Below are 13,680 nucleotides of genomic sequence, written 5' to 3'. Positions count from 1 at the left end.
CGGCTCTGTCAACAGGGAGAGAAGAAACTAAAACACTATGATCACATCTATTCAGTTTCATGGTTTGCAATAGGAATTAAAGTTGTCGCCTATGCAGAATGTAATAATTCTAAATAATACAAGTTAAAATCAAACCGTATCAATACCTGTTTCAATGCTGCATCAACAAATGTATAAGTCCAAGGCACCAGGTAGCAACAAGTGAAAGCAGCTCCTGCACACTGTCCCTTTCAAAGTGAAACACTGACTTGGGCCACTTTTCAGTACCCAAACATTGCCAAAGTGTTGAGCTATTTAAAGAGTTGTCAACTCATCAGCTCACATCCTTGTAAGAGACATACATTTAAAGTTTATGGCTTTCTTATGAGATGCCAAAAAGACTTGAAAATGTCACTATTTGAATTTGAATGGAACCCCACTGCTTTCTGTTTTCTCACAGAATCAAAATAACCTTGGTACTTGTGATCCTATCAGTCATTTAAAAATCAAACAAGTATTGAACATTTCAACATTAATTATGAATGGCTTGTAAAAACTGTTCAATATTATACAATATTTTATTTAAGACATATTCATAATTTGTCAAACCCACTATATGATCCTAACAGTTCTGTTTCTGACAGTGTCTTTGTGCTCATCATTTTCTATTAGTAACATATCAGATCATACTGAGACTGTCCTTAAACAGTCTCTCATTTCAGGTTTCTTTGAGAGTATAAAAGAGGTTCAATGCAGTTGTGGAGATCTTTGGTTCGTAAGAAGTTCAGTCAGTTCAGAGTCACTTTAACAGGCCTGAAGAGCGGACCTTGAAAATCAGAGGATAACTCTGCAGAGATATGTCTTCAACCTTTCCTGATCCTCACCGTACGCTACGACAAAGTTATTTTCTTTGACAAAATATGTTTGAATTGAAAGACTTAAGATTAAGTTGATATAATGAAAACACTACACACTCAACTGGTAATTGCTGCAAGCTAAATCATTAGCTAAATCATTTTTAAACACGTCTGAAACCAATGGAAGCCACTTATCTCAATTACTATACTAATTGTTTTAATTCTTACTTGTAAAAGGTTTAATCAAGAAGTTTGACTGAATTAGTCTCTGCCTCAATTAAAGCGTCACAAGGAAAACATTTACAGACTGAATAGATGCTCAGCTTTAAATAACCTTCACCGTTTTAGGAGTTAAAAGAAATGTTGGTATTTTGCAGTGGAAATTTGAGCTCCTACCCTTGTAACCCTCAGACATGGTAAGTGAAAGCTCTACCATGGTGAACATTTGTGCCGACTCATCCATAGACCACCTCTTGTCTGCTGCTTTAATGTGTTTTGTCCTACGGGCTTTAGGCTCAGAATTAAATGATGAAACATTTATCAGATTAGCAGAAGGTGTGCTTATGGATGATACTGTGGATGGTGGCTGTTCAACTAAACTCCCTACTAATAGTGTACATTAAAAACATTCAATGAAAGTTTTCATTGCTTTTCATGTCACTGCAAATTCCTTTGTGCAGTAGGGAGCAGCAGCGGTCGGCAAAGTCCATGTCGGTGTGGGAGCAGAGAACCAATCAGCTGAGGAGACATAACTTGAGGGCGAGCAGCGAAGCCTTGTTCAACGAGCTCGACCCTGAGGAGCGTCTCAGGATGACCACCGCCCTCCACCTGCATCCTGACATGAAGACTCATCTTGACAGGCCGCTTGTGGTTGAGACCAGGGATGGCGAGAAACCTGGGAAGCCCCCTGATGGAGGTCCGGAGGAAGTAGGAGACGCATTGGTAGACAACTTCCACACACATTCTAGGAAGCATTATCGGCACCGCGACAAGAATGGAGAGAGCAGGGAGGGAGGCAACGGAGACCGGGGAGAGAGACACCACACCCATCACAGCAGGAGCAGAGATCCCAACGGTAACGGCAATCAAGCAAAGGAGAGGAGAGGAGAGAGGAGTCACAGCCGCGACAGAGGGCAGGGACACAGACACCACCACCAGGGGGGCTCGCCTGAGGAGGAGGCCCAGGGCATCAGAGAAGGAGAAGAAAAGGGCCATCGGCACCACCACTCCCACCGTACGCCAAAAGAGGGAAATGGGATGATAGCAAATGGGGCACAGGGAGAGCACAGGGTGAAGGGGGGAGGAGGAGGAGGAGGAGGAGTGGAAAGCAATGGAGAGAGGAAGGCCCGCTGCTCTCGAATGATCAGAGCTCAGTCTACGCTGGACGGAGACGACTGCAAGAGGAGTAAAAATGGAACCAAAAACCATTGGTAAGGCAAATGAAGATATTTGTATGTGTTTGTATAGCATTGTCATCACCTGTACGATCTTATATAATATACTAATATAGTAAATGCCATATATGCAATATAGTATAGCAATATACTACATGACTAAACTGTTGGAATAATTGGTGCACATAGAACATTAAACACTTCTTATGAGACCGAAGTTGTAAAATAAATGAATTAAAAATACTTAAAAGGTTAAAATAGGACCACAGAATGAGACAGCACAGAAGAACATGTTCTATGAACAGGGTGTCGATGGACGAGGCAAGGCAAGTTTATATAGCACATTTCAACAACAAGTGCTTTACACAAGACATCAAAAGCATCATAAAATCCAGTATTGCTTATTCAGAACGATGCATAGGTTCTTAAAATCCTGTTGGGTCTGTTCATAACCAACGACTACCATAGATAATCAGCTCAGTGTGCACACACATCTTGTTGCTTTAAAGTACCTGCGACTGTTAAAGTCTTACATCCCACCGGACACGAGTGGTTAGTTTTTGTGGCTCTAGTTCTTAGGCTGTAGTCTTTAAAGGATTTCCTTCAGGTTGAAGGGAAGACATTTTTGTTGTCACCTGATTGGTCAAACAGCTTATTGATATGTATAAGCTCTTAGTATATTGATTATTTCACATTTGCTGGTCGATCAGGAATCATTTAGTTTCTCCTAACTGTTGCTGAATTTTTCTATCTTTGTTGCCTGAAACTTTATTTTCATGAGGTTACAGACAGTACAGTGAAATGAAATCTTCACACACAGTACAGCTGTCAGACGAGCCTCTTATGTATTGGACTGAGCCTAATTTATTCTCCAGTGGATTTCTTTAGACTACAGTTTCATTTTCTATGTCAGTAAATTGGCCAAATAAAAAAAAATATCAGTGGTTTCAGTTGTAAATAAACACCATATGTGTTTAAAATGAAGTCCACTTGATTTGCTGCCACATAAGCTGTGGTCTGTCTCTCAGGAGGGCTGGGAACTTCTGTGTACGGCTCTAATTTGGCTGAAAAAGCTTCAAGATCCTTAAGAACCGAGTGTACCGGTGTCATAAGATGCATTTCGGCTCCTCCAGGGACAGGCATCCAGATGCTGAGGAGCTGGGTCTTGCCTCCAGTCCTCTTCAGCCGATGCAGAGCAGCATGAGTCTTGGAGACAAACAAGAGGATGCTGACAACCAGAAGAACTCCACCAGGGCCAGCCAGGCGGGCCTCAACAGCAATGCCATCCACATCCCTGTCACCATCACTGCCCCGCCTGGAGAAACCACCATCATACCCAGTGAGCATGGCATTGTAGTAAACAAATAGAATTAAATGTCTAAATAAATTTAATATGTTATTCAAATATGCCAAAACAAAAGTTACAGTGATGCACTGTAGAAAAAACCCCACAATAATGACAATAACACCTCAAAGGGGAGCAGCCATGCTGCCAGCTGCCAGGATTGACTTTTGTTGACTGCTGTTGGGTTTTTTTTAAATTATTATTATGCTTTTTTCTTTTTTAAAGTCAACGTTTTTTCCCCACCAGTGAACAACATTGACTGTGACAACTTCCAACTCAATGAGGAAAAGAAAGATTTGGAGGAGGAGGAAGAGGAGGAGGCAGCCAACGGTCCTCGGGAGATCCTTCCCTATAGCTCCATGTTCATCTTCGGGGTAACAAACCCGTAAGTGAGACTTCAGGGATCACTCAAGGGTGGAGGGTCATGGGCTACAACTGATAGTTTGGCTTTGATGAGGAACAACAAAGAGTTTATACTAGCTTATCATTAATAGGAGCCAACCTGCAGATTTTGGCTCAAAGTGGGCTGAATTTTCGGAGCAGTTTGGGATGTTTTCGATGTTAAAATGAAAGTTGTTTCTGCTGTGTTCCTTCTTTATGGCAACTGTGTTGATGGATTGAACTTCAGTAGATGGCATAGTTAGATAAATAAAAATCTTGAAAAAAGCCTGAATGGTAAGATTACTGGAGCGTCTAAAAATCTACTAAATTAGCTGAGAGAAGTGATGATGCATGTGCTGTACCAGACTGTCTTGGTGAAGGGGGAACTGCGGCTGAAGAAGCCTCAAGATTGCCTTTAATTAACTCGACTATCTACTTTCCAAACTCACGTTTCATAATGGAGCCTTAGGGAGACTGAAAAAATACTCAAAATCAAAGCAGTGACATTTAAGAAGAGGTGTATGATACACTTTCCACCTTTGATAATGTTTAATTTTAAATCATAGAAAATGTTAATTCTGTGGTTGTTCAGCTTACTGAGTGTTTTTTTTTTATGAGCAGTGAAGTGTCATTAAATAATGTTCATACACACAAAATGATTTAAAGTTTGTTACATTAAAAACACTGTTACCTGAGATGACCCTAGCAGAGGCTGATCTCAGCATTATATTATAGAGGGATATGCGTGTTACCCTGTTATTGAGGGATGTCAACTGAACAACCAAGAGCGCTGTCACAACTCTGTGTACTTTTACATTTGTGTGTTTGTGTTTGCCTTGCAGAGTGCGACGGCTGTGTCACTACGTAGTCAACCTCCGCTACTTTGAGATGTGCATCCTCATGGTCATTACCATGAGCAGCATCGCTCTGGCAGCTGAGGACCCGGTGCAGGCCAACGCTCCGCGCAACAACGTGAGTCAGACTGGCATCTCGACCTCATCTAAACATATCTGGACACACATGACAAACACACAGGTTGTCAGAGGTGCACTCAAACAAACCACAACTTGCATTTGAATGTGCTCAAAAGAAGATGAGGATGTCCTTTGAGGACGGCTGGCTTATAGCCTCAGAGTGATATAGAAATATTCTTCGTAACAGGGCTCTACATTTGAGGAACAAACTGGCGTCAAACCCGCATAAGCTAATTGTTGGTTAATATTTAGTCAATTGCTCTCTGACCCGATGATCTGTTTAATGAACCCACAAAAGAAGCCTACATCTGGTTTAGCAGAATGTTTCTGTGCTCTTATTTCCTGCACAACACGCTGTTGTAAATAAGGAAGTACCAGATGCACACAGACGTGATGAGTTTTCGCTTTGTAACCAACAAGTCCAACTAATTTGTTCTCAAGTCAGAGCGGCAGAGAGAATCTGAGGTGATGTTGTGCCTGTGCGTGGCTGTTTATTCTGTGTGTTTGTGCAGCTCCTTTTGAGTGATCAGGACGTGTGTGTGTGTGTGTGTGTGTGTGTGTGTGTGTGTGTGTGTGTGTGTGTGTGTGAGTGCAGGGGAGTGCAAAGCTGACAAAGCTTCGTAACTTAGACAAGGCAGAGGAACACGTCTTGCGTATCTGATTCGCTCAGTCAGACAAACAAACACACACCTTATCTCCAACTGAAAACATCTGTCATGCATCTGGTGTCGAGTCATCTCACAGGATATTTTCTCGCGCTTCTCTCAGGTTCTCAAGTATCTGGATTATGTCTTTACTGGAGTCTTCACTTTTGAGATGGTGATAAAGGTGAGGAGGCGTTCAAATAAAGGTACACTTTCATCTGATCTGTGAAACGCCAGCTGAGCAAGATTTTGGGTAAAACACAAGATTGGAACTTTTTCAGACGTCAAGGTTACGTAAACATGTTTACAACAGCATTTGAATGACTTTCATCATCTTACAAGACTTGGGTAGAAACACTGAGACAAAAATATAAACCTAAAGAATAAATGTATATTAGATTTATCTGAATGTGTGTCAGTCATGGACGTCTGTAGCCTTTGATATTTGATCCAACACATTAGATATAAGACTTCCAATTATCTTGATTCTTTTGTTGAGTAAATTTTTTTGTGTTTAGATGATTAATTACAGACCAGAAGTGTAAAATTCACTTTTTTTTCTTTTGTTACATATGGATTTCATTTGAGAGAAAATGAATTGCTTCATTTAGACCTCCCTTTAAAAACCTAAATGGCTAATGCTGGTTGTTGGAAAGAAGGACAGGACTGTATATTACACCCAGGGGTCTAAGCTGTTTAATTAGCTATGAGGGAAGGGAATCTGAATGGTATCTTTGAGAGAGGCCTGAAGAAAAAGATTGCAGCTGTTTTTGTCTAGAATGAAGATTTATAACGATTCTCTTCCGACCTGTCCTGTGACTCGAGATGATTGACTTGGGACTGCTCCTCCACCCTGGCTCTTATTTCCGAGACCTGTGGAACATTCTGGACTTCATTGTGGTCAGTGGAGCCCTGGTCGCCTTTGCCTGCTCGTAAGTCAGCTTCTCCTTTTGTTCTGCAGTTCGGCATCTTAAATCACAGCTCTAAATAATGCTGTCTGCCAGGGTGTATTCAACAAAAGAACAGCAGTGGATGTTTCCTGCTGATGTTAGTGCTCTGGTTGCCCCTGCCCTGTCTTCAGTGTGTTCATCTACTCACTGTTCTCTGGCCTTTTTAATGTCTGGGGCTATTTTGCTGACATGACTATATCAAACTAACCTATCTGTGTTACATACATACTGCTATCTGTCTGTGCTAGAAGGGCATACACAGTTTGGCAGTTTAATCGTTCAGGAGGTAAGGGCGGCTGTGCTAGTGTAAGCGCTGACACATAATTGACACTCCTGCAGACTTTAACTTTAGTTATAATGTTTTTTGCTGGCAGAGCTGACTAGCAGAGTTAGTACCTAAAGTGATAAATGGGCAGGAAGCAGACAGTGGTCATACTATTCATTGCATTTCTACCCATCACAGTCAAGGATTGATATGTTCAAGTTAACCAGATGTATAGTCTGTATTGTCTTTAGTTTTTAAACAACAGACGTTGAGTGGAGGGGTTATTGTTCTGCTTGTTAATTGTTTTGTTTATTGAAACCTTTTAAAAGGCACAATCATGCTTTTACGGAGCCCTCTTCACACATTCAGAGAGTAAAGCTCAAACAGCTTTTGGCTGAACTGCACTACATTTGTTTGTGGCACACTTGTCTTTTCTATTTCAGCTGTAATATGGCACATTTTCTCCAGAAATTAAAAATATTTGTAAAAATATGTTCAAGAGCAGAACTGCATTCTTTTTACACTGATGGTAAACATGCTCATGATGATTGGCCCAGTTAAAGTTCTGATTGGAGTTTTTTTATTGTAGATTATTAACTTCTAGCAAAAGAGCTGGGTGTGTGACTGAAGGCATTAGACTGACGGGATCCATTTCAAGTGTCTTGTTAAATGATTTGTGTAGACACGCTAGCCAAATTATCAAGTCAGTTAATGAGCCCCTAAATCTCCAGACTTTCATTTTAGGTCTCTTGACAAAAAAAAAAAAGATTTCAGACAGTGCTGTGAGTTATTTTACATCACAACTCTGTCCTAAAAGTTCGCAGTTTGTCTCCTGTGTAATTCTCTTGGTTCTCTTTTCTGTCGCTCTGATTTCTTCTTTGTTGTCCAGCTGACATTTATCTGTCTTTTATCTGTTGCTGAAACTGTCTCTGTCTCCTCTCTTTTGCACTTTTTCCCCTCCCTGCTTTGTTTTTTCGTGCTTGGATTGCTTTCAGGAGCCTCATGGGGTAAAGCCTGCTCTCTCTCCTTCTGCCTGTGTATCTGTCCATGTGCTCATATTTGTTTGTTTGTGTCTCCGGCTTCCCTTTCTGTCCATCTTAGCCAGTGCCATTTTCAGAGTTTGGAGACGTGTCTGCAGCACTCTTCCCTCTCTCAGCTAAATGTTTGAACAAATGTCATATTTTGTTATTTGCTATTCTTATCATCTCCACCACAGTCACGATCGAAGATACTGGCATTTTCTCTGTTTGTGTTATGCAACTGTGTTTGTGTTTCATCTGTGTTTGGGCTTGCATAAGTGCAATTACCTGTTCTCTATTCACCAGATATACTTTATATGTACTGTATAAGTAGAACCAATATACATAATGCAAAGCTGACACTGTGCAGGCAGCAGAGAAAACAGTCTCAAAGGTTCAAGCTTTTATTGGAGTGAAAGGTATTTAAATGAAAACAAAGGATGTAAGTGCTGCTGCCTCCGATGAGCACACAATCAAAATGATGCTAATGCAGAGTTAACATAAAGCATCTTTTTCTCATGATCAGACTAAAAAGGCCGAAGGTATAATATAGATGTAGCTTTCAGCTTTCTGCCAGTATCCTACAAAACACTAATGCACTGCTAATGTGTAAGCATAAATCTCCTTTTTTCGGGTTATTATAGTGTCATTGTATGTAGCCCCCACAGCCTCATGCTCTGTGCCTTTCCTGATATAGGTAGACTTTTGAGGATTGTTCATGCAGAGGTTATCAGATTAAACCTCCTCATCATCATCCCTCCCACTAAAGTGCACTTCCTGTTCAGCAGTTTGTCCCTCCTATCAAAACAATCATGCACCCACCGTCTCAATATGTAAACCTGCATTCACACTGCAAGGCTCACTGGAGAACCGTGCGTTCTTACAACTTGGATCTTGGATTAAAAAACTGGAACAGAAAAGAGCATGTCAAAGACAGACTTTGAATATATTGCTTTATCTATCAGACCATTTATTTGGAGACCAATTTCAGCTCTCACTTACTCTTATTGACTTAAACTCTTAATACAAACACATGGATAGAATAACTAGATTAAAATAATGCGAATAATTTACTCCCCCCAGTAAACAACATAATAAAAGTTATGGTTGATTGGAACTACAAATACTTTCACTTTAATTGAAGAAAGGACACTTGATGCATCAAGATTATGAGTTAATTGTTTTTCCTTTCAGCAGCCCTTTATTGTTATTAATACTAATACATCTAGTGTCTGCATCATCCATAGCATATTCTAATCGCCCCAAACCGGACTTTTTAAGAAACACTAATAAGACTCAACATGCAAATCAAATAGAAAAATGACTTGTTAAAGTATAATTGTGGACATGTTGCTAATTGGAGTCTGGTAGTGATAATCCCCAGAACCAGTGGACCCATTAACACCTACATATTAACTAGACCTTTAGTTCTCCTGGAATAACTTTCTAACTAAAAAAGTGGAGAATGCAGCCATTCAGAGGTCTGAGACAAGTCTTAATTAAAAAAAACATTAGAGTGAAGAAAGCTAAAAAAAAAGGTGATGCCAGGGTCACTGCAGGGTGTGACAGAAAGATGGCTACAGACTGTGTTAAAGTGGCAAACCTTACTTATTAGAAAAGCAGATATGGTATCTTTCTAGGTAAACAATTTGTTCAGAGTTTCTCAGCTGCAGTGTGAATGTAGTCGTGCAGCTGATTGTTTTCATCAATACTGTCCCTGTATCTGTTTTTTTTTTTTTTTGCTGTCCGTGGTGTCATGTTTGTCGTCTTGCTTTAGAAGGGATTCATTGAAATGTTCTGTCCACATAACTGTGCTAATATTTAACAAACTTGTCTTTGGCTTTGCTCTCTTACAGGTTAATTAGTTGAAATGTGTTTATTAGTCACTCACTAAATGCTTGTGTGTCCAGTGTGATGTATATCAGCCAAAAATGTGGATTTCTATTCAGCTTCCTTTGAATGCTTGCAGTATTTCTGTGGGTGCTATCTGTGTATTGTGTGTGTTTGCTATGCTTATCATTGCTTTTTTTTTATCAGATCGCAACAGAGCGTGGCCAGGTGGGAACTGTCCCTATCTATCTTTTCTTTATTGACACCCCCCACCGCCCCCCCCCCCCCCCCCCCCCCCCCACCCTCTGCCCGTTTTTCCCCACATGTGCAGCAAAGAACCCTTCTCCCATCAAACCCCTTCAAAATAAACATTGTCCCCCTTCATCCTTATTACTTAATCAACCTCCATCACAAGGTTCTTAGAATCCAGTCATGACTTACCTCCCTCCTACCTCTCTAACCCTTTAGACAAGTTTCTCCTCGCCCCAATATTGGGACATCCCACTGAAAGGAATAGACAATATTGGGAACTCTACCACATAGCTTTCAGAAGATCAACACTCACACACTTCTGACACACACTACTATCTGCTCTCAGTGTCTTTGGTTTTATTAACTCTAAACAGTACTTGGTTGATTACTTCACCTTCATGTTCATCTATTTTAATCTGGGCTAAAGTGTTTTTAATTGGTCAATTCGCTCAGGGATTAGTCTGCAATGTAATCACCTCCTCGCCCTTCTTCTAAATCTCTCCTTCTTTACACTCTAAATTTAAAGGGAAATCGATAAAGGATTACAGCTTTTCGTCTGGACTCACATTAAGTGGTTATTTGGCTTTAAAGCGGGTGTTCCTTACAGCCCATGTGTAGTCAGTGGATGACAATAAAATCATTTTTAATGTTTATCAGAAATTTAAATTACTTTTGATTGTCCACATTTGTTTGAACTATTGATATTTTTTTCATCTCTTTCTGTGCATTTTACAGTGAAAAAGCAACTCTTTCAGTGTTGACAGCTCAGAAAAATGTTCCATATAATAAGATATAATAAGAGCTGCAGGCGGTGCACTAGATCTTCTTACACACTTAATAAAACACATATGAGGTCAACTACAGTGCTTGTACTGCAAGTCAGATTAAATCCCAGAGTTAAAATCACAAGAAAGAGAACCAAAACAGAAAATAATAAGAAAATAATTTGTAAATTAAAAACAAAAACAAACTCTGTGTCCTAAAAGGTTGGGCTGCTCATTTTGAAGCGTTTTACTCGCATTAACTTTTATTTTCCAAAAAAACAATGACATTTCTCAGCTTCAACCTCATTATCTTGAGTTTTTATACAACACCTTTCTATACAATCAAACATAGTTAAATATTATGTAATGTTATTAAACCCTCTAACTACGAGATCGAACATGTCTTTTGCTTCCTTTTTAAATGGGGACTTAAAATGCTCATGATTGGACATCATGTCTTGCATCTCTAAACAGGAAATGCTCGTCGTTCTCAGGAGAGAGCTGCTGCTGAGAGAACCAGGTTCATGATATATTGTTAGGATGATCTCATCTGCCTGTCAGCCCACCAATCAGTGCTAATCTAAACAAACAACCTCGTACCCAAACACACACACACACACACACACACACACACACACACACACTACATGTTTCCTGCCCACGGTGCTTCTGAAAGCTATTGGGAGTCTGTTAATGCAGTCTCAATGTGTGGAGGTCCTTGAATACAAGGGCTGGCATTGACTTTGCAGATTGCATGCCAGGAAAACCAAGGCATCTGAGCATGACAGCTGCATGCCATGTTTGTAGAATAGTGTTTTATATGAAGATGAAGAATGGCCACTGAGCCTACAATATATGGAACCGTGCCCTCCTGTCCTCATCTCCAACTTTAAAATCACAAAAACATGACATCCTGCTCTTCTCAGGTCAAACAGCTTGAAAAGTTTATTTTGATCTGTCCCTAAGTCCCTGCATGCCCTCAAAAGGCTAGCATTGAAAACACAGTAGAGCCTTTACGGCACTTACACCCGGATCAGATGTGAGAGTGCATGTCTGTGTGTTTGGGGACATTTAAAACCAAGAAGGCGCAGAGGGAACAGATTGGAGCTGTAAAGATGCAACAGAATTATATCACAATAAAAACAGGTCCCCTTGTTTTTAAACCAGGTCCTGGAAAGAAGCTGATAGGTAACATATCCTAGAAAGGACGCTCTTATTCGGTGCCATCCTGGGAGAAACAGACAAAATGTTCAGTTATTCAGACTCAATGGTTTTTTATGGGTTCATCACTAAACCAGCAGATGAGCAGAAGTGGTTCAATATAAAACAGATACCTCAGCTGCTGTGAAACTGAGCCTATTCGAGTCATAAAAAACATTGACTCTTGCAAGGGTCGCTACTGGGGGGATACTTAATTAAAGAGACTACTTTTGTGTTTATCACAGCATGGTGACATTTGTGTGATTTTCTTCTAGCCCATGTGCATCAGAGTGCAGATATCTCCTCTGCCAATTTCTCAATATAAAACAGAACAGCACAGCTTGCACAGTTGGATTTCCATATTTTGCAGGTATTGCAAAGGTCTTTGTTGAATAGTCTAATAACATTATATTCAGTTGAAATTGAAACATTTTTTGAACGTTTTAATGGCCTGGGCTCCATTACAAGCCGACTGTTTGCTAACTGATAAAAGAGCAAAGGTTATATAATACTTGCCTCGTTTTATATGCTGTCAAGCAGACACACTCGGTTCCTCCATGAAGATAAGTGAACTCAAACACATTGGATAGAAACTATTACCTTGGTTCTATGGCCTTTGGGTGCTTTTATGTCTTTTAGAAACGTTAGCTTGAGTAAATAGCTTCCTTTTCGCTATAGGAGTTGTTCCCCGGGGATAAAAACATTGGCTGGTTTGTAATCTGCTTCATGCTGGTGTTAGAAGCAGGGGGACTCTAGGGGCCGCTAACAGGACTTTTAGATTCTCTTTCCCACTATAAAGCTTGTCTCCTTCTCCATTCCCTCTACAGATGATACGATTGCACACATTCATACACACACTCGCTTTTCACTTCTCTGATTTTTCTGAAGTCGAGAAGATCCAAATGAGAAACATTTCTTATTTCGAGTGACAGCCCCATTGTGTGTATGTGTGACTGATTGATTAAAAATCCCTCTCCCACTGCCCTTGGCCAATGTCAGTCTCTGAGTGAATGATGGCTCAGCTGTATGTTATTAGCATAACAGCTAGTTTTTAAACCCCCACACCCACTCCCACTGTGTTCACTCAAGAAAACCTGCAGCGTCTGTACTGATTGACAGCAGCGGTTCCTGCAAAGAAGCTGCTTCCTCAGCCAGGGGGCCTGTTCTATGTGCTTTTACTCTAAACATTATAAAATGTTTGGTTGTTATTCTACAGAAACAACATACACGTGTGTGGCTGCATATTAAAAGCCACTGTGTGCTATGATGAGCTAAAGAGGAGGGAATGAAAAAAGAGGGAAAGAACATGGGGGGGGGGAATAAGGACTACAAACTGAAATAGAAATAAAAAAAAGAAGAAAAAAGCAAGAAGGGATCAAATGAAAGTGATTGACATAAGGCTGAAGGACAACATGTAGAGAAGAGAGCAATAGCATATATAAAGGGTGGACTGTATAGAAATAAGGACTGAAAGCAGAAAAACAAAGAGGACTCTTCAGAGTCAAGTCAGAGTGAAATGAAGAAGGTATAGGAGGAAGTAAAAGAAGACAAAGAGGAAAAGAAGTACAGAAATTGGGAAGGAAGACAAGGACAAAAGAAAAAAGAAAAGAGGAGATAAATACAACAGAAAGACTCATAGAGAAGAAATGCAATGCACTCTAATCTAAGTTTTTTTAATGCAGTAAAAAGTTTTCAACCTGAAGACCAGAGTATAAAACTTCAAATTCTGCATCAGAATCATTTGATATTTCTAGTTTTGAGCGATCAAGTTAATACAACAAAGTTATAAATGAATTTCCTTCCCTTGCTCTTTGTTTCTGTAAAAT

The 13,680-nt window shown here is 40.1% G+C and overlaps 1 protein-coding gene across 1 annotated transcript in view; it reads left to right on the top strand.

Annotated features, from left to right (window-relative positions):
• Positions 1–13,680, top strand: part of cacna1bb (calcium channel, voltage-dependent, N type, alpha 1B subunit, b) — a 154,526-nt gene that overhangs the window by 105,232 nt on the left and 35,614 nt on the right. The window contains exons 24-29 of the mRNA XM_079364380.1: positions 1,517–2,266; positions 3,364–3,569; positions 3,822–3,960; positions 4,799–4,928; positions 5,699–5,758; positions 6,400–6,506. Coding sequence (XP_079220506.1) covers positions 1,517–2,266; positions 3,364–3,569; positions 3,822–3,960; positions 4,799–4,928; positions 5,699–5,758; positions 6,400–6,506 — 1,392 coding nt within the window. The remainder of the gene's footprint in view (positions 1–1,516; positions 2,267–3,363; positions 3,570–3,821; positions 3,961–4,798; positions 4,929–5,698; positions 5,759–6,399; positions 6,507–13,680) is intronic.

This window comes from Symphodus melops, assembly GCF_947650265.1.
Source record: "Symphodus melops genome assembly, chromosome: 16".
In the NCBI taxonomy this organism is placed as follows: Eukaryota; Metazoa; Chordata; class Actinopteri; order Labriformes; family Labridae; genus Symphodus; species Symphodus melops.
The sequence above is the reverse complement of the archived record's forward strand: the minus strand, read 5'-3'. Positions and strand labels throughout refer to the sequence as shown.